The sequence below is a fragment of the Dipodomys ordii genome, unplaced genomic scaffold, assembly GCF_000151885.1.
Source record: "Dipodomys ordii isolate 6190 unplaced genomic scaffold, Dord_2.0 Scaffold231, whole genome shotgun sequence".
Classification (NCBI taxonomy): domain Eukaryota; kingdom Metazoa; phylum Chordata; class Mammalia; order Rodentia; family Heteromyidae; genus Dipodomys; species Dipodomys ordii.
In genome coordinates this window covers 682,725-700,657 of record NW_012267447.1, presented here as the reverse complement: position 1 = coordinate 700,657, position 17,933 = coordinate 682,725, and the positions used below count along the sequence as shown (strand labels likewise).

The 17,933-nt window shown below is 47.6% G+C and overlaps 1 protein-coding gene across 3 annotated transcripts in view; it reads right to left on the bottom strand.

Moving 5' to 3' along the window:
- The window catches only part of Iqsec2 (IQ motif and Sec7 domain 2), a 102,990-nt gene that overhangs the window by 17,426 nt on the left and 67,631 nt on the right, over positions 1-17,933 (bottom strand). For all 3 annotated transcript variants that reach the window (XM_013035917.1, XM_013035915.1, XM_013035918.1), the window contains exons 3-7: positions 8,719-8,980; positions 7,306-7,707; positions 2,500-3,395; positions 756-917; positions 178-300 (exon numbers count right to left, since the gene is read on the bottom strand). In XM_013035917.1, coding sequence (XP_012891371.1) covers positions 178-300; positions 756-917; positions 2,500-3,395; positions 7,306-7,707; positions 8,719-8,980 — 1,845 coding nt within the window. The remainder of the gene's footprint in view (positions 1-177; positions 301-755; positions 918-2,499; positions 3,396-7,305; positions 7,708-8,718; positions 8,981-17,933) is intronic.

Below are 17,933 nucleotides of genomic sequence, written 5' to 3'. Positions count from 1 at the left end.
CTCAAGTGGTAGAGCGCTAGCCTTGAGCTGAAGAGCTGAGGGACAGCGCCCAGGCCCAGAGTTCAGGCCCCACGACGGGACCCAAAAAATAAAAAGGAAAAGAAGTGACTTGAAGACATATACTACATGGGTCCCCAAAGTAAAGGGATAGTTTTAGGAGTAGAGAAGCAGGCACACCTGAAAGCTTCGATGAGTCGTTCTACTTTCTGGGCCTCACCCTGTACCCGAATATGGGATTGGAATTTCCGGAGTGCATCATCCAAATCCATAGAAGAAAAATCCATCTCATCTACTACACAGCTGAAGAGCAAAAAAGGAGGCACGCCACTCAATTCCTCTGTAGAAACCTCCAACCCACCCAGACCTGTTCAAATGGCCTGACCTCCCCACTGGTAAGATTTTCAAAACCAGGACCCATGGCTCAAACAAGCACATATGAGGACAGAGTGTTAGAAACTATCCCTCAAAATATCCCTCAAAATGTGTGGTCATATAGGATCCTTTCCAGCAGTCCATTCATTTCAGAGATGGGAACACTGAGACCCCAAATAGGCTATAGCATGAGCAGGCCCTGCCAGAAGACTTCAAGAATAGAATCTGGGGAGATCAGATCCCTTTGGGACAGAAGGGTATGGAAGCAGGAGACTTTGTTTATCCTGTCCTTTTATCTGAGCAGAAAGGACAGGCTGCTCCCTCTTCCCTCCTGCCTTCCTTCAGAAATCCCTGGTCTGCATGCCCAGTGTTGGGGTTCTCACTCTAGTACATCTCTGTTGAACTGCTTCTGCCGGTTTCCTAGGAATTCCCCTATCATCTGTCGGCTCAGGCCTTTCCGCTCCAGGATGAAGTGAGCCACTCCCACTGGTGTGTCTGACAGGAAACCTCGCTCGATCAAATACTGGATACCCTTCTCTGGCTTCCTGCAGAAAGAGAGGAGGTAGATGAGATGACTGTCTTCCTGGAACTGTGCCTTCTGTCCCATTTCTAGAATTAATTTTAGGCCCTCCTATTCATGGTTTCAGAGAATCAAGGATCTTGGATCTATATGGTCCAATCCTTTCCTGGTATATGAAAAACTAGGACTCAGGGAGAAGCTACTGGCCCATTTCACAGAACTTCAAAATTCCAAGGTATCTTCACTCTTAACTACCTATTTCACTGGAGCCACACAACATCAGTATCTGATTAGAGCCAGGACTTTTGCTATTCCAAGCAAGCACCAAGGTCATCTTTCTGAGTCCCCAACCCTCAAGGTAGAAGTGGTTACTTGTGTGTGTGCATGTGTGTGGACTGGGACTGGGACTTGAACTCAGGCTCTTGCTTAGCTTTTTCAGTCAAAGCTGGCACTTGCCCACTTGAGACACACCTCTACTTTGGGTATTTTGCTGGATGATTGGAGAAAAGAATTTCTTAGGTTTTTCTGCCCAGGTTGGCTTCAAACCACATATCTCAGCCTCCTGAGTAGCTAGGATAACAGGTATAAACCACTAGCACCTGGCTGTGAAGAGGTTTCTTTATTCCATGTCCTGCCCAGTCTCTGTGAGGATGTCCATATACAAGAGACTCCCTAAGCCAAAATCGAGATTGCAGCTATCTTGCATTTAGTGCTCCAGAACCTTTGGACCCTATGAAGCTAAAATTTGGGAGAGACTTTGGTGTTATAGAAGACTCAGATCCCTAACTGTATGAATTTCGAGCAATCCCTTTACTTCTCTGGTCTCAGTTCCTTATTTACCAATTTGAGACATTACTACCACTTTGCCAAGTAATAGTGAGAACTGAATATAGGTGGCAGTGTTTAATCAACTATGGAGATGTAAGGCATTACATCTAATGTCTTCCATTACATCGAATGTTTTCTAATTACATCTAATGTCTTCTAATTATTTTCTAATCAAATGCCACACTCTCACGCTATTCCTAAGTACCTGGAAAAAGACCAGACACCTAGAAAGAGCTCAATGGCAGTCACTTAGTAGTCTGACACACAACCCTGCCCCTTAACACCTCTCAAACACCCCAATAGATGAGAAAGTTGCAGTTTTAGGAGAATACGCTCAGAGCTATGCAGTGAATGGCAGACTAGGATTCTGTATACTCACAGATGATCTCCCCTCCAAAAAAGGGAGGTAGAGGAGATGAGGCTCAGAATACATTTAATGGGAACACCTTGTCCAGACAGCAGCAGTTAGTTGGAGATAACAGCAGTCCTAACCTAGGATAGAACCCTAATCCAGGTGTGTTTGGGGGTCTCTAACTCTGCCAGCCTGTTTTGTTTTGTCTTGGAGACAAGAGTCTCACTGTGTAGCCCAGGCCTACTTCTGCCTCCCAAGTGCTGAGATTGTAAGTATGCACTACCATGCCCAACTTCTATCACCTTGAGCAGCTGAAGAAACACCTATTCCACCAAATGAGAGGGTGGCAGAACCAGAGTCACTACGAACAAAGTACCCGTGCAAAACAGGAAGGGGTGAGGAGGAGACTTGGATGGGAAACACATACTTATTGAAGAGGTTCAAGCCAATTCTGTAATGCCGTCTCTGTACCACATCGTTGTTGAAGGCTGGCGAATCCCAGCTGTGCCTGGTCTCACGCTGGTAGGTCTGTTTGCACAGGCCAGTGGCTGGAGGCTCCCTCAGGCTGTCTCGAGAAGAGGAGCCAGAGCTGCAGTTGATGGTCTCATTGGAATTGCTAGAACTCTCCAGGCTCTCATTATCTCCACCATCAGAGTTTTCGCCTGCGGCCTCACACTTCCCCAGCCTCCGACCCCCAGCCACACCACTGGGCCCAGTGCCACTGTTGGGGGCTGGTGGCAGGGGCCCTGGTGGGGCTGGAGCTGGGCCCTCAGGGGCTGGGTAGTGGCGATGTGGGATTGGGGCCCTGCCTGGTGGCCCCTTGTGTTTTAGGGTCCCATGTGGGCTGCAGCCATCAGCCTCATATACTAGCTGGCGGTGAACAGAGCCGCGATCTGAGCGGTCACTCAGGTCCACGGAGCTGTCACTAGGAGGCTCAATGGTAAGCAGGGGAAGGTGGGCAGCTCGCAGCCGGAAATCCCGGCACTCCAAGCACCCAGGACCCCTACGAGTGCCTTCCTCGCGGCCACCATCTTCCCGAGTCCCTGATGGCACTGATGGAGGAACTGGCGGGAGTGGGGCTGGTGCCCAGAACTCAGGTCGGCTCTGGGGTGGAGGCTCTGCACTAGGAAGTCGTTCAGGGGATGGTGGGGGAACTGGGTCATCCAGGTAGAGGGGAAGATCACTGAAAGATGTGGCTGAGCTGTCTTCTTGCTGTTCCTTTGATTCCCGCTTCTCCAGTTGAGATGAGCCTGCTTCCTCAGACATTGACCCTGATGGGTGGCAGTTCAAGGCCTCGTCGATAGATTCAGCCAGTGACTTTACCTACACAGAGGGGAAGGGGAGGAGGGAAGGGAAGAAGGGGAGGAAAGAAGAAGGGAAGAAGGGAAAAAGGGTGGGAAGAAGGGAAGTGGGGAATCTTCCTGGTGGGTGAGCCAAGATGTTCTTCCCCCCCACCCCACGACTCCTGACGTGTCCTTTATGATTTAGCACATGGCTCCTAGGTAACCATCGTGAGCTCACAGGAACTGGGAGGAAAAGCCATATATTATCTCCTCCCTGATTTAAGTCACATTTTTGCTGCATCTGCCATGTTCCCCAAGGGAATCCCAAAAGTCTGGGCTCCCAGATCAATCTATGTGTTTCTATCTTAGGAAGTGCATAATATTTAGTTTTGTGAATGTGGCCCATGGCTAGGAAAACTTTGCCTCCTTGTAGTATTTAGCTTCCAAACTGGTCCTTAATGATCCTGCCTACCTGTATGCATTTTCTTGGGGAGCAAATTATATCAGACTTGAACTATGTAATGGTCAAAGCACACGGTAGAAGTGAAGCTTTGTCACTTCTGGGATTAGATTGGCAAATATTGCAGCTTCTGTTTTGAGAGCTCTCTGTGGTTTGTACTTCCTCAGATCCCTCCTCTGGTAGAAGCCATGCTGTGAGCAGTCCTAGGGAGGGATCTACATAGTGAGGTACTGAATCATAACAATAGCTGAGTGAACAAACTTGCGATCAGATTTGTCAACCCCAGCTCTGTTTTTAGAGACTGTAGTCCTACCCCTACAGCTTGATCACTGCCTTCCAAGAGAACTTAGGTGAGAGCCATTCAACCAGGCCCCTCCCAGCTTCTGAGCCTTTAAAACCTACAGAAAGTAATACATGCTTGTTGTTTAAGCTCCATGTTGAGGGTGAGTTTTCTTTTTCTTTTTTATGTGTGTGTGTGCTGCTACTGGGGCTTGGACTTAGGGCCTAGGTACTATCTGTGAGCCTTATTTTTTGCTTAAAGCTGAAGTTCTACCACTTGAGCCACAGCTCTATTTTTGGTGACTGACTGGAGATAGGAGTCTTATAGTCTTTCCTGTCCAGGCTGCCTTTAAATCACGATCCTCAGATCTCAGCTTCCTGAGTAGCTAGGATTACAAGCATGAGTCACTAGTGTCCAGCTCAAAGGATAGTTTTAAGCTATTAAATTTGGGGTTTGTTTTACAATAGACAACTAGTACACTATCCCATCAGATCTGTACAAGCACTGAGATCTGGCAGCAGGCCTGGTTCCTTTCTCTCTCCCACCAGATGGCAACTACTTATTCCTTATTCTTCCCTCAATGAATGGGTGCAGGTCCAGGTTCTCTCTCATTTATTTTTGTTCCAGTACTGGGACTTGTCAGGGCCTAGGTGCTGTCCCTTATTTTTTTTCCTTCAAGGATGTCACTCTATCACTGGAGCCACAGCTCTACTTCTGGATTTTTTGCTAGTCAATTCTCAGATCTCAGCCTCTTGAGTAGCTAGGATTATAGGGTGAGCCACTGGCACCCAGCTCAGGTTCTCTAAAGCTCAGCTCAATGTACTGCTTGATACAGAAGAGATATTTACTTACATCTGTTGTATGAGTGAACAGATGAATGATACAAGTATTTCTCTTCAATATTTCTTTCCTTTGTGTGTGTGTACAGGTGCACATGTGTGTTTCTGTGTGTGTATGTGTGTTTGTGTGTGTGTGTGTGTGTGTATACTATACTGGGGACTTGAACTCAGGGCCTTGCATTGTTGTTTGGAGATTCTGCTCAAAGTTGGAGCCTTGCAACTTGAGCCACAGCACCACTTCTGGTTTTCTAGTGGTTAACTGGAGAGAAGAGTCTCACAGACTTTCCTGCCTGCTATCCTCAGATCTCAGTCTCCTGAGTAGTAGGATTACAGGCATGAGCCACTGAAGCCTGGCTAAAATCAAACTCTTAAAATAAGGCTTTCTCTTCATATTGCTGATCATATAAGGTCACACAGCTGGGAAAATGGCAGAGCTGGGATTATCATCCTACTCCCTCACTGTCACTTATATTCTCATTATATTCCATTTTTGCTAATACCTACTCAAGTGATGCCCTCCCTACCTCTTTTTAATCTTCTCAGTCTGGTAAGGTCCAGTTCCAATGGACCTTTCCAGTTCCAATGGAGAGTTCCAAGAACTTTCTCTAGTTTTCTCATAATCCTTTCTCATGACTCTGAGCACAGTCTATTTCAGGAGTCAGTAATGCACACCACATATGTGGTTTCCTACTAGACAGAGAGATTCTTGACATCACAGACCAGAGCCAGTACTTTAGACTCGGTTTCCACCTCTATAAATGGAGATAAGAATCTCTACTTCTCAGGCCTGTTTTTTCTCTCTTTTTCTCTTTTGGCAGTACTAGGGCTTGAACTCAGGGCCTTGTGCTTGAAAGACAAGTGTTTAATAATTTTAAGACTCTCCTTTAGCTCCTTATAGGTCTATTGTAAAGCATACATAGCAGCTGACAACCTCTAGGTTTCGTTTATTTTTTAATCTTTTATTATTTTTTTCAGCTTCTTACTATGACATCCAGGATGGCCTGGAACTCTTGATCCTCCTGCCTCATATTCCCCAGTACTGGGCTTATAGATGTGTGCCATCATGCTCAGCTTAGGTAAGCCTTTATTTGATAGTAGATCAAGTTTGAAACAATGAGAACTTTTATTTTCTTATTTTTTCTATACATGCATATTTTAACCTGCTTGTTTTAACAATATAATTGCTTTTTAGTTTTTTTGTTGTTGTTATGTTGTTGTTGTTGGTGGTGGTGGTGGTGGTAGTGATGTGTGTGTGTGTGTGTTGCTGGGACCAAACTCAACACCAAGCTACTAAGCTACTGAGCTACATACCCAATCCTCTTTTTGTTGTTGTTGTTGGTCGTGGGCCTGGGCACTGTCCCTGAGCTCTTCAACTCAAGGTGAGTGCTCTACCACATGAGCCACAGCACCACTTTTGGTTTTTATTCTGGTGGTGAACTGGAGATAAGAGTCACAGACTTTCCTGCCTGGGCTAGTTTTGAACTGTGATCTTCAGAACTCAACCTCCTGACTAGCTAGGATTATAGGCATGAGCCACTAGCGCCCAGCCAACCCTTTGTTTTTTGAGACAAGATTTTATTGTGTGCTTTAACACAAGGTTGGGCATTATCCCTTATTTTTTTCTCTCTCAAGGCTGGCATTCTGCCACTTGGACCACAGCTCTACGTTTGGCTTTGTGCTGGTTAACTGAAAATCAAAGTCTCCTCACTTTTCTACCTATGCTGGTTTCAAACTGGGATCCTTAGATCTTAGCCTTGAGTATCGAGAACTACAGGCATAAGCTACCAGCATCTGGCTTGAGACAGGATTTCTCTTTGTGGTCCAGCCTTGCCTTGAACTTGCAATCCTCATGCCTTGGCATCCCAAATTCTGATAACAGGCATGCATCACCATGCCTAGTTGTAATTATATATATATATATATATATATATATATATATATATATATATATATATATGCTGGTCCTGGGCCTTGTATTCAGGGCCTGGCCACTGTTCCAGAGCTTTTGTGCTCAAGGTTAGCATGTTACCACTAACCACACCTCCACTTCTGAGGGTTTTTTTGGTGGTTAATTGGAGATAAGAATCTCATTGACCTTCCTGCCTGGGCTGGCTTTGAACGGTGATTTTCAGAACTCAGCCTCGGGAGTGGCTAGGATTACAGGCGTGAGGCACCAGCACCTGGCTTGCTGTAACATTTTTTTGTCTTGCCAATTCTCTCTCATCATTATCACCATCTCAACTATTTGTTGCTATTAAATGCTCATAGTAAAACTTTTTTTTTTCCAGCTTGGAATATAGGTTAAAAAAAGTAATAGGAGCAGACAGAGGCTGGGAATGGGGAAGAAAGGCCCTTTTGCAGGGATCCTGACCTGTTTGGAGAAGGAGTCCTCGAGCTCTGTGATGTCATTAGAAAACTCTCCAGATGTGGTGACAGAGCTTCCACCTCCATCGATGCCCCCACCACAGGAGCCTCCATAGGGGAGTCCCCGTTCAAGTCGGTGACTCCGGGCCCCAGCCATGGCACCCTCGTCCAGCGAGGCAGGCTTGCCCTCGAAGTACGCAGGGTTCTGTGCCTTCTCATATTCCTCAAAGGAGAACTGCATTCGCATGTTGGACAGGATGATGCGACGGGACATGCGGCTCTCTGAAGCTGAGCTGCGCAGTCGCTCAAAGTTCTTATTCATGCGGTACTGGCGGAAGGCTGTCTGGATGGTCCTGGCAGCCCTGCGACTCAGAAAGGAGCCCCCATACTTCCTCTCCAGCATTTCTACCTATCAGGAGATGGTTGAAGGGAACAAGTTCAGGAAGCTGCCAGAGCATCACTATCCTGGACCCTCATCCACACCCCCACTCATAGTTAACTGCTGTCAGCTACCCCAAAGAGCCAGGCTCTTCAGATAGTGCTGGCTACATGGGACTGAACTTGGTTTTCTGTTTGTTTGTTGTTGTTTTTTAATTTATAAGAAGGATACTTTCATTATTCAGAAATAGAAAAAAAAAAGAAAGAAGCCAGAAAAGCAAGAAAGGCAGAAGTAAAATGGAGAACAAGAAGTTGCAGAAAAGAAGAGAGAAAACAAGAGGGAGAGTAGGAGGGAGGAAAGGAGAAAGAAAAAAGGGAGGGAGGGAGGAAAGGAAGGAAGGTAAAAGAAGGGAAGAAGGAAGGCAAAGGAAGGGAAGAAGGAAGAAAGCAAGAAAGGAAGGACAGAGGGAAAGAAGGAAGGAAGCAAAAAAGGAAGGACAGAAGGAAAGAAGGAAGGAAGGAAAGAAGGAAGGGAAGAAGGAAGACAGGCTAGTTCACCTGAAGCCCAAATACCGAGGCATGCTCATAATTAACATTTTGGTATTATATCTTAACAGTTTCTTGTTTCCTGAATGTAGTGTTTTGTCCTTCCCCTTCTCCACTTGTTTTAGCTTAATTGTGAGATTGCATCAGCATTGTGAAGTTGTCAACTGATGTGTGTACTTCTCCTCCCTCCCCCCTTAGATTGTGTCACTTTGAAAACTGGCTGCAAGTCTCACTCCTCTTTCCATATCTAGGATCCGTATCTAAGACATGGAGCACAAATGTTTCCTGAGCGAATCCAAGATTTACAGGCTACTTACTGGGTGGTGAATGCATCCCCTGTAGGGTGAGAACCAGGTTCCTTGGAGCAATCTTATCCAATTTCAGCTTCACTCTCCTTCCCTGGAGACCACCCACAAACCATCTTAATCCCTCCCTCAGCTGTCTCTCTCTTGTGCCCCTCCCCCATCCACAACCATAGAGTTGTGGCTCCCAGCACCTTCTTATCCTGCAGATCCGTGGAGAGTTCGTAGCTGTCCGACAAGGCCTTGGAACGCTTTATCTCCTCTTCCTCCTGCTTCCTCAGGGCCACACTGGCTGGTTGGAGGCGTGCTCGCTGAGCCCAGGGAAGGCCCACCCCAGCAGGGGGGCCCCCCATGTGGCTGCTGGTGGGGGGCAGCTGGCTCAGTCGGTAGGGGGGGTGGCTCCCAGGACTATCAACCGCTGTGCTCAGGTCACTGCCTGGGGCATCACCCTCCACACTGTGGGGATGAGATAAGATGAACCAGGATGTGGCAACAGGAGAGAGGCCTGCTGGGCCTGAATGAGAATGAATGGACCAGACCCCTGACCCCCATACCATCTTCCCATGCTTCCTCATAGATCTAGAGACTCCTACACTTAGAGGCCCTTGAACTGTCTCCTCATTGCGCACATGGTCTCTTCCCTTCACGCCCCCTTGCTTCCACAGCCCTCTCCTCATTCCCTCCCAGCCCTCTTAGAGCATCATCCCCAAGCACCTTTCCCTCAAGGCTGTCTTCTCAGTATTGTCCCCAGCCTTACCCCCAGCCCAATCTCCTCCCATTCCTTTCCCCCTAACAGTTCCAGCTTCAAACCTTGCCCCCCTCCCCACAAAGACTACCCACGACCCCCCTCCCAGCCCTGTCTCCAATGCTGTGCGTAGTTATTTCCCTCCCAGTGCCAGCCCCAGCACCAGCTCAGGCAATTTCTCTTGAAATGCCACCCCCTTCCAGCACTGTCTCCTGGTGCCTGCACCTCTGCACCCTGCCCACCCAGCTTCCCCTCCTTCCACCCAGCCCTGCCCCTGCAAGCCCGCCCCTGCCCTTAGCAGCCTGGAGTCCGGGCCTGGCCAGTTCCCAGAGTTCCCAGGCTGCTGCTGCTGCTGCCGCCTCTGCTGCTGCTGCTGCTGCTGCTGTTGCTGTTGCTGCTGCTGCTGCTGCGAGGGCAGGGCGAGGGCGCAGGCTCAGCGACAGTGGGAGGCGCCTCCCATCCAGCATCCTCACAGGTAAAGAGCTGCCCTGCGAGGCAGCTTCCTTTTCCTCCTCATGGCCTCCTCTGCTCAGCTGAGGGAGGAGGGCAGGGGGTCTCGAACCGAAGGGTGGCAGGAGCTGGGCCCTGGGTCTTGCCTGCCCTGGTTACCCAGAGCTGTTGTTCTGCCAGACCTGCTCCCACGGTGCCATGGCAACCATGCTGCCAGGGAACCCAGGTGGCGACAGAGCCCAGGCGCCTTGGGCAGATCAGGCATGGTGAGGAGCTGCAGAGGTAGGGGAAACCCAGGAGAGGAGGAGCAGACAGGTGGGGCATGGAGGAGAGATGGGGAGCGGTGGATGAGTGGGGCTGGGACTCAAAAACTGGTCTAAGCTTGAGGGGATACCAAGTTGACTCTTGGCTGGTGAAAAGGTAGAGGAGGCCACTCCTCAGCCCCTCCTTGGTAGAAGCCAGGACACAGGTCAGAGGCAAGTTGGGGCAGTGGAGGTGGGTTCCCTATTCACAAAGGAGCTTGCACGGCATGGGGGCTGCCAGCACTGGCAGCAAAAGTACTCTGTTCTAGGGGCCATGGGTGGTGGGGGAGGAGGCTGCAGCCATGGCATAGGCCTGGACTGAAGTGGAGTTGAGCTCCATCCTGGTAGGAACACCCACCCACTGCTCTTCCTCCACCCTCCCACATGCTAGTTTGCAACACTGCCCAGGACAAAGCAGAAATAATACTCCCAATTCCCTCCTTCCACCAGTCACACCCAGCTCAGCACACCCCTAGATAGAAAACATTCTTCTCCTTTCCCTCAGGACTGCAGGATCCTACCCACCAACCTCTTAAATCTAGCTCCTTTTAGAAAAAAAAAAAAACTCAAGCCCCAGTTTTGATCAACTGTCTCCTACAAGAGATAACCTGAACTCCTTACTCTGGTATTGAAGTCCTCCTCCAAGTTAAAATGAGCAATGCTTACCACTCTTCACACCTAAGGATATAGTTGCTCTTCCAAACAACTCTATGAGGTAGCTTTTGTTATTTTATCTTTACAAGGCCCAGGCAGGTTAAGTAACATATCAGTGGTCACACAACCACCAATGATCCAGCCAGGACTCCAATCTAAGAAGCCTGCTTCCAGAGCCCACACTTTTTCCAACACTAAGCCACCAGCTCCCTATCCTATGCACTCTGTTTTTCCCAAATATTCTTAGCTTCCACCTCCAAACCTGCTCATATACTACCTCCCACCTGCAGAGCAATCCCCTCATCACTGTCATCTGCAATCTGATGACCCACCCCACATCCTATTTCCGTTAAAATTTATGTCATAACACCACTACTCAGAAGCCCTCCTGAATTCTTCCACTAGCCAGAAATTACTGCAGAACCTGTTCAGAGCTCCCACACACGGCACATGGCTGCCCTTCTTTTTATGGCATAGATTAGCTTTGGCAAAGCATGCCAGTTATTTGTGTGCATGATTTCCAGAATCCTAGCCCAGGAAAGAGAATTTGGGAATCTTCTAGCTTCTCAGAGCCTGGGTTGTGGACCAGAGTTAGTTACTCAACAAAAGTTTCTGGTATGAGCAAGTGGGTGAATGTTCTTGGGTGGCTGCTCTAATAAAACTCTCACCCAAACTTGTGCTACAGCCTCCAGTCTCCTTTTCCAATCTGTTCTCCATCCTGTGACCAGAAAGAGCATTCAAAAATACAAATCTAACTATCTCACTGTCTCCCTGAAAACCCTTCCACAGCTGCCGGGAATCCACTTGACAAACAATAACTGCAACACTTTCTATACCAGACACAGTGCTAGGCACTAGAAAGACAACAACAAACAAGATGGATAAGCATGTTCCCTCAGGGCTCTGACAGTGTTGTTGGAGGAAACAGATGATAAGGCAAGAAAACAGAGCTATCCTTTCAGATTGAGGGTCCATGCCAGGAAGGAAAGTTAAAGTGTTAAAAAGGTGCTGTTTTCGGTGGGATGGTCAGGGAAGGCCTTTTAGAGGAAATGACATTTAAGCAAAGCACTGATGGAAGTGAAGGAGTGAGTTGTGTGGCTGTCTAAGGCAAGAGCAGTCCAGTGTATACAACAAGTATAAAAGTCCTGAGAGAGAATTGTACCTGCCATGTTTAAAGAATAGTGAAGAGGTCAATGTAGCCAGAACAAACAAGGGAGACTGATAGGTCATAAGATCAAAGGTAATGGGGACAAGTTGTGAAGGACACTGAGCCTATGAAAAAGACCCTGACTTCTGCTCTTAGAGATGAACTATAGGAGGGAAGTGTTTCAAAGGAATCATCATCAATAGTATAGCCTACAGTTTCTTCACCATAGCCTCGAGGGACTTTCCTGACCTGACTCTAGCCCCATTATCCCCATCTGGCTACCACCTGCCTGCCCTTCAAGCATCTAGCTCAGGTGTGCCCTTCCATACCATTATCTCCCCCACCCAAGCTGGCTTACAGGCCTTCTTTGATGCTGTAGGACTCTGCAGTCACTTCTGTCCCTAAAGCAAGGGCATCAATAGACTCACTGAATTCTTGCAACTCATTGAGGAAGGCACCATCAGCCCCATTTTATAGATGGGAACACTGAGGCATTCAAAAGTGATGTAAAATTACATCAAGTCACATAGCTATTAAGTGAAGAAGTCAGGATGCAAGCATAGAGCCCTGGCTGTCTCTTCATGCTATCATATCACCTCTCTTATTTCTGCCCTTGGCTCTCTTCTCTTTGGCAATTCCGCCTCATTTTGGTTGCAAAGGAAGCAGTGGCAGGAACGTGCCCTGTTGGCACAGCTTCACAAGGAATGGCCTGACAAAAACAGGGATCTGCCCAAGGGATTGCTTCTGATATCGTACTACTGAAGAAACAGGAGCTATGGAGTATGGAGTCCTTTGAGTCAAGAGTTTCCCAAAACACTTGGGAATGTGCTGATCATGTAGAAATCAATCATCAATCAGTCTGTTGTGTGTGCACATACATACACACACTCTGTAGAGTAAGAATTAAGTGGACCTGGGTTTCAGTCCTGGCTGTCATTGAGTGTGAGCCTGGGTATATTATGTTTCCTCTCTGTACTTCAGTTTTTCATTTGTGCCAGGGACTGAACAAATGACAATTTCTTCTCTGGATTCCTGGACTTCAGAAAGGGCCTAGGAGACCCTTCTTTTTATGAATTCCTCCCAGCCAAAAGCATACACACACACACACATACACACACACACACACACACACACACACACACACACAAACCAAGAAACAAGAGCACACAACCCCAGCCCCCTGGAGCTAGACATGAATACATGCACACACGTGTGTTTGCCACATACGCACAAATACTCATGTGCACTGTCTGCTTGGCTATTCTTTGGGGGAAATGAGAGCATCCTTTGCAGAGGGGGAAACAAGATATTACACAAATAACCACAGTCCAAAGCGGAAATTTATCAGGACTGGAGAACAGAGGAAGTGCTGGGGGAGGGTGGGAGAGAGATCCCTTCTGCTTGGGGGTGGCTGAGTAGAATAAAAATAAACTAGCACTTACTGCTCACCTTCCCTGTGGCAGGCATTTTCCACACATTATTTTATCTGCATGGCAAATGTGAAGAAAAGAATTAGGATTCCTATTTTACAGAAGATGAAAAAGGCTCTGAGAGTGAAAATGACTGCCAATGGTCTCAGTGCTACCAAGTGACAGACTGGGGATGCAGATCCCAAGGCCTGTGCTGGTCCTCCTGCTGCTTTGAAGACTTCCTGGGAAGTGGGGTGTGGGGGAAGACTTGTGGGCTGCATCTTGCTTAGGGAACAAGCAATGAAGGGACCATGTGAGCCAAGGCTCTAAAGTGGTAGGAAGTGGGACAGGCCAATCCCTGTGGATTTGGGGCTGGCCTGCCCATGGTGGGGGAGCACTGACCCTCCCTAGATGCTGCTCCTGATGGGAGGTCTTCTTTTCCTCCTTCCCTTTACTGGCAATGCCTAGAGCCAGCAGGGGATGGGATCAGGATGCAGTTACCATGGAAATGAATGGGGGCTGTTGCCATGGATACCATAAGCCGAGGGCAAGACGAAACAAGGAATGTTGAGGGCTATCCCCATGACAACTTAGGCTGGGGGAGACCGGAAGTGAGAGAAAAACAAAACAAGACACACCTAGATGAGGGCCAGGGGCCTTGGGCTCTGGAAAAAGATAGCAAGATCAGAGCTAGTGGAGAGTAGCAGGGGTGCAGAAGGACAGCAGTCACCTTTTCCTCCTCTCATAGCTCTTTTGTAAGCTGTTTTTCTAGTCAATTCCAGTGCCACAGGGATTCTCATCTGAAACCCAGATTGGCTTGGCATAGCAGTTGACAGACCAGGAGACCAGGCTTAGGGACTGACTAGGTAAACAGTGGGTAAACCTAGGCTCTGGGAGCCCATTGACTTGGGTTGGAATCCTCCTATTGCTTCTTTGTAGCTCTAAAAAATAGTAGCTGTCATTTATTGAATGGCTTATTGCCTGTTACTTATGGTAGGCCTAGTAATTGTGCAAGGGCTAGGTTGTTTTCCTGGAAGGACATGACACATATGAGAAAACTGAGGTACAGAGCTCAGAGGTGGTGGAGCTAGGATTCAAACAAATATGTTTCTGAACACACGAGGCTAGAGGTGTTGCTCAGTAGTCATGCATTTGCCTAGCATGAGTGAGGGTCTCAGTTTTATCCCCAGTATCAGAAACAAAGTTATCTGAACAACATGTTCTCCCGTCCCTTTTGGAGTAGAATCTTGCATTCTCTGTTTCCTGTTTCCTCTCCAGAGTGGCCAGACATTGGATAAATATTTGTGGAAGGAGTGAGTAAGTGGGTGAAGAAACTACCCAGGAGGAAGCAAGAAAGACTGAAGTGAGATGGGAGAGACTCCTGACTTCAAAAGCAGTGACTCATGGGTTTGGCTGGCCAAGGACAGATAAAAAACCAACTGAATTAGGGTGAACTTCATAAATTAGGCTTTATGAACCACCCACCCTCACAAATCCAAACTGAGGCTCAAAATGATTTTCCCTTAGTCCCCAGGGTAAGAAATCCCCACTTTCGGGCTGGGAAGGTGGCTCAGTGGTAGAGCGCTTGCCTTGCATGCCTGAGGCCCTGGGTTCAATTCCTCAGCACCACATAAGCAAAAAGAAAAAAGCCAGAAGTGGTGCTGTGGCTCAAGTGGTAGAGTGCTAGCCTTGAGCTGAAGAGCTGAGGGACAGAGCCCAGGCCCAGAGTTCAGGCCCCACGACCGGACCCCCCCCCAAAAATCCCCACTTTCTAGGCCAGGGTCTCACTTTGAGCCTCAGAACTGTACCCTTCCTGCCTCCTACCCTGTCTTTTAAGTCCCAAACCTCCTACAGTAGGAAACTTGCAATTCCTAGACTATGGCTTACATTAACACACTTGCTTTTTTTCCCCTTTCTGTCCATAATATTCTCACTCTCTCCTATACCCGGGGACTTGGCTAGCCTGAGTGAGCTCATATTCACCTTGCAGTACTCCAAGCAGGCATAGCCTCCTTTGTAGGCAGTTCTGACTCACTCTTGCCCTCACAGAACCCAACAGGGTCAGCTACCTCCTCTTTCTCTGTGTCTCATGTAATCTATCTTACAGTGGCCCAACTAACTTGTGATTCTCCGTCTCTGTCTACCTGTCTGCCTGTCTGCCTACCTGTCTGTCTGCCTGTCTGTCTGTTTGTTGTCCCCCCCCCCATCTCTTTTCTCTCCTCCTCATCTCTTTCTCTTATGTCAGCTCTGGGGCTTAAACTCAGGGCCTGGGCACTATCCCTTAGCTTTTTCTATTCAAGGTTGTCACTCTACCACTTGAGCCATTGCTCCACTTCTGACTTTTTGATGGTTAATTGGAGATAAAAGCCTCAGGGACTTTTCTGCCTGGGTTTGGGTTGGCATCAAACTGTGGTCCTCAGATCTCAGCCTCTTCGATAGCTAAAATTACAGGCATAAGCCATTAGCACCTGGCTATGGTTCTCTCTTGAAGTGTCTGTCCATTATCTGCCTCCAATTCTGTTTTTTCAGGGGCAGTAGCCAGGTATAATTCACCTCCACAAACCTGCCATGTCCAGGCCAGGGCCCAGCACACACCTGTTGCTCAGCAGGTACTTCAGTCTCCTAAAATGACAGGTAGAGGTCACATGTGTCAGCATGTGTGTGAGCACTGTGCCTGACAACTGTCACCCTAAAAGCCACAGCCCCATATGTGAAAAAAGCTACTCATACCTTGCAATGTAATTATCTTCACCCTATACACACATGGAGAGCCAAGCCCGGAAAGTCACCACCCTACACATTGATCACACATTCTCCAAATTCCTCACACCCAGTTTCACATCATCACATTCTCTCAGACATACACCAGCTCACACAGCCTCAAAAACAGGCACTCCCATGCAAGGGCACAAGGAGATATGTTTCTCTTGTAAGGGATATAAATACAAACCTGCTCCCTTCCCACAACACAGACCCTCTGCCCAATTCATCCAGTTTAGTTGCCTACACAAAGCGTTCTACTCTCACAGCTCTCAAGATGGTCATCTAACCTTGACTGCCTTTAATGGACCCCTTCCCCACTTCCTTCTAGCTCCATTCAAATGAAGGGCAGAGGCTGGGAATGTGGGTTAGTGGTAGAGTGCTTGCATGAAGCCCTGGATTCAATTCCTCAGTACCACATAAACAGATAATGCTGGAAGTGGAGCTCTGGCTCAAAATGGTAGAGTACTAGCCTTGAGCAAAAGAAGCTCAAGGACAGTGCTGAGACCCTGAGTTCAAGCCCCAGGACTGGCAAAAAAAAATGAAGGGCAGAATGATCTTCTCTCAGCCACAGATCACCTAGATTTACATAGCCTGGCGAGCCAGGTTTACAGAGTAACCCACTCACCATTTTCCAATCAGGCCCTGAAGCCCACCACCAAGGTTTCATCCATGTTATTTCCCATCACGCCTTGCCCTCTAGTCAAACCTTAACTAACCTTCAACATCCAATTCATGCCCTTCTTCCTCCAGCCAGCCCTCTCAGAAATCATTCCTACCTGCCCGTGTTGCTATCTCCTTCCTCTCTGAACCAGGATGATGATGTACTCATTCCTAAAAGCCACTGTTTGCTCAATCGTGTTTGTCCTTTGCACCCTGCCTTACTTCCTCAGGACCTCTCATGTCCCCTGAGAGATGGAGAACACAGCCTTACTTTGATCTCACAGTATTCAGCTTGAGGCTTTGTACCCAGTAGGCTCTCAAGCAATGCTGTCTGGAAAAGTAAATAAGGGAGTGAGGAAGAGAAGAGAAGGAAGGGAGGAGAGAAAAATAAAAGAATATGAATGAGTAGATGAGTTAAATGATGGAGTGAAACAATGAGTGAGGGAATGAGGTGATGGTCTACGAAAACTACAGGTGCAATCAATGGAATGTTGAAGGGAGGGAGGAAAGAGGAGAGGAAGGACTCTCACTGGGCCTTAATCAAAACAAGAGCAACCAATTATGGCACACTTGCCCAAGCCTGCCTCTGACCCTATGTCCTGAGCTTTCCTACTAATCTTCATGAGAACCCAAAGAGGTAACTTGTCAAGGAGGAAAAAAAAAAAAAAAGAAAGACTTGCTCAAGGTTACCACCAGTGGCAGAACCAGAAGGTAAATTCAGATTTGTTTAATGCCAAGGGCTTTGAGAAGGAAAGTCAGGACATGAGCCCACTTTAGGATCTCCTGGCTAGGCTTCTCATACAGACACATCATGGAAGGTAGAGCAGGTGGGTGGTCATGGGGACACTACAACTCCACCATCCACTCTTCCTCCTCCTTCAAGGAGTCTTAGCTTCAAGCCAGGTGCATGGACTATTTATTGTCACTTTTTGACTGAGGGAAATGGCTTCCTCTCAGATCCAGAGATCCTCCAGTTGTAGAATCAGAGCTGTAAAAATACAGGATCAAGGAATCTATCACAGAATATTAAAATCACACTGTTGGAATTTTTTGTTTTAAATGACAGTATCATTAAATCTTAAAATCACAGGATGGGAGAATTCAAACATCACAACATTGTAGAAATAGAAATTATAGAATTGCATGGAATGTGTCCCAGAATCCTTGGATCTTAACTGCATATAATCATAGCTTCTTAAAATGGTAGCATCTCAGCCTCAAAGAATGTCAGAACTGGAAGGGTTCTTGGAGGTCCTCCTATCCAGCCAACCTCCTTCTG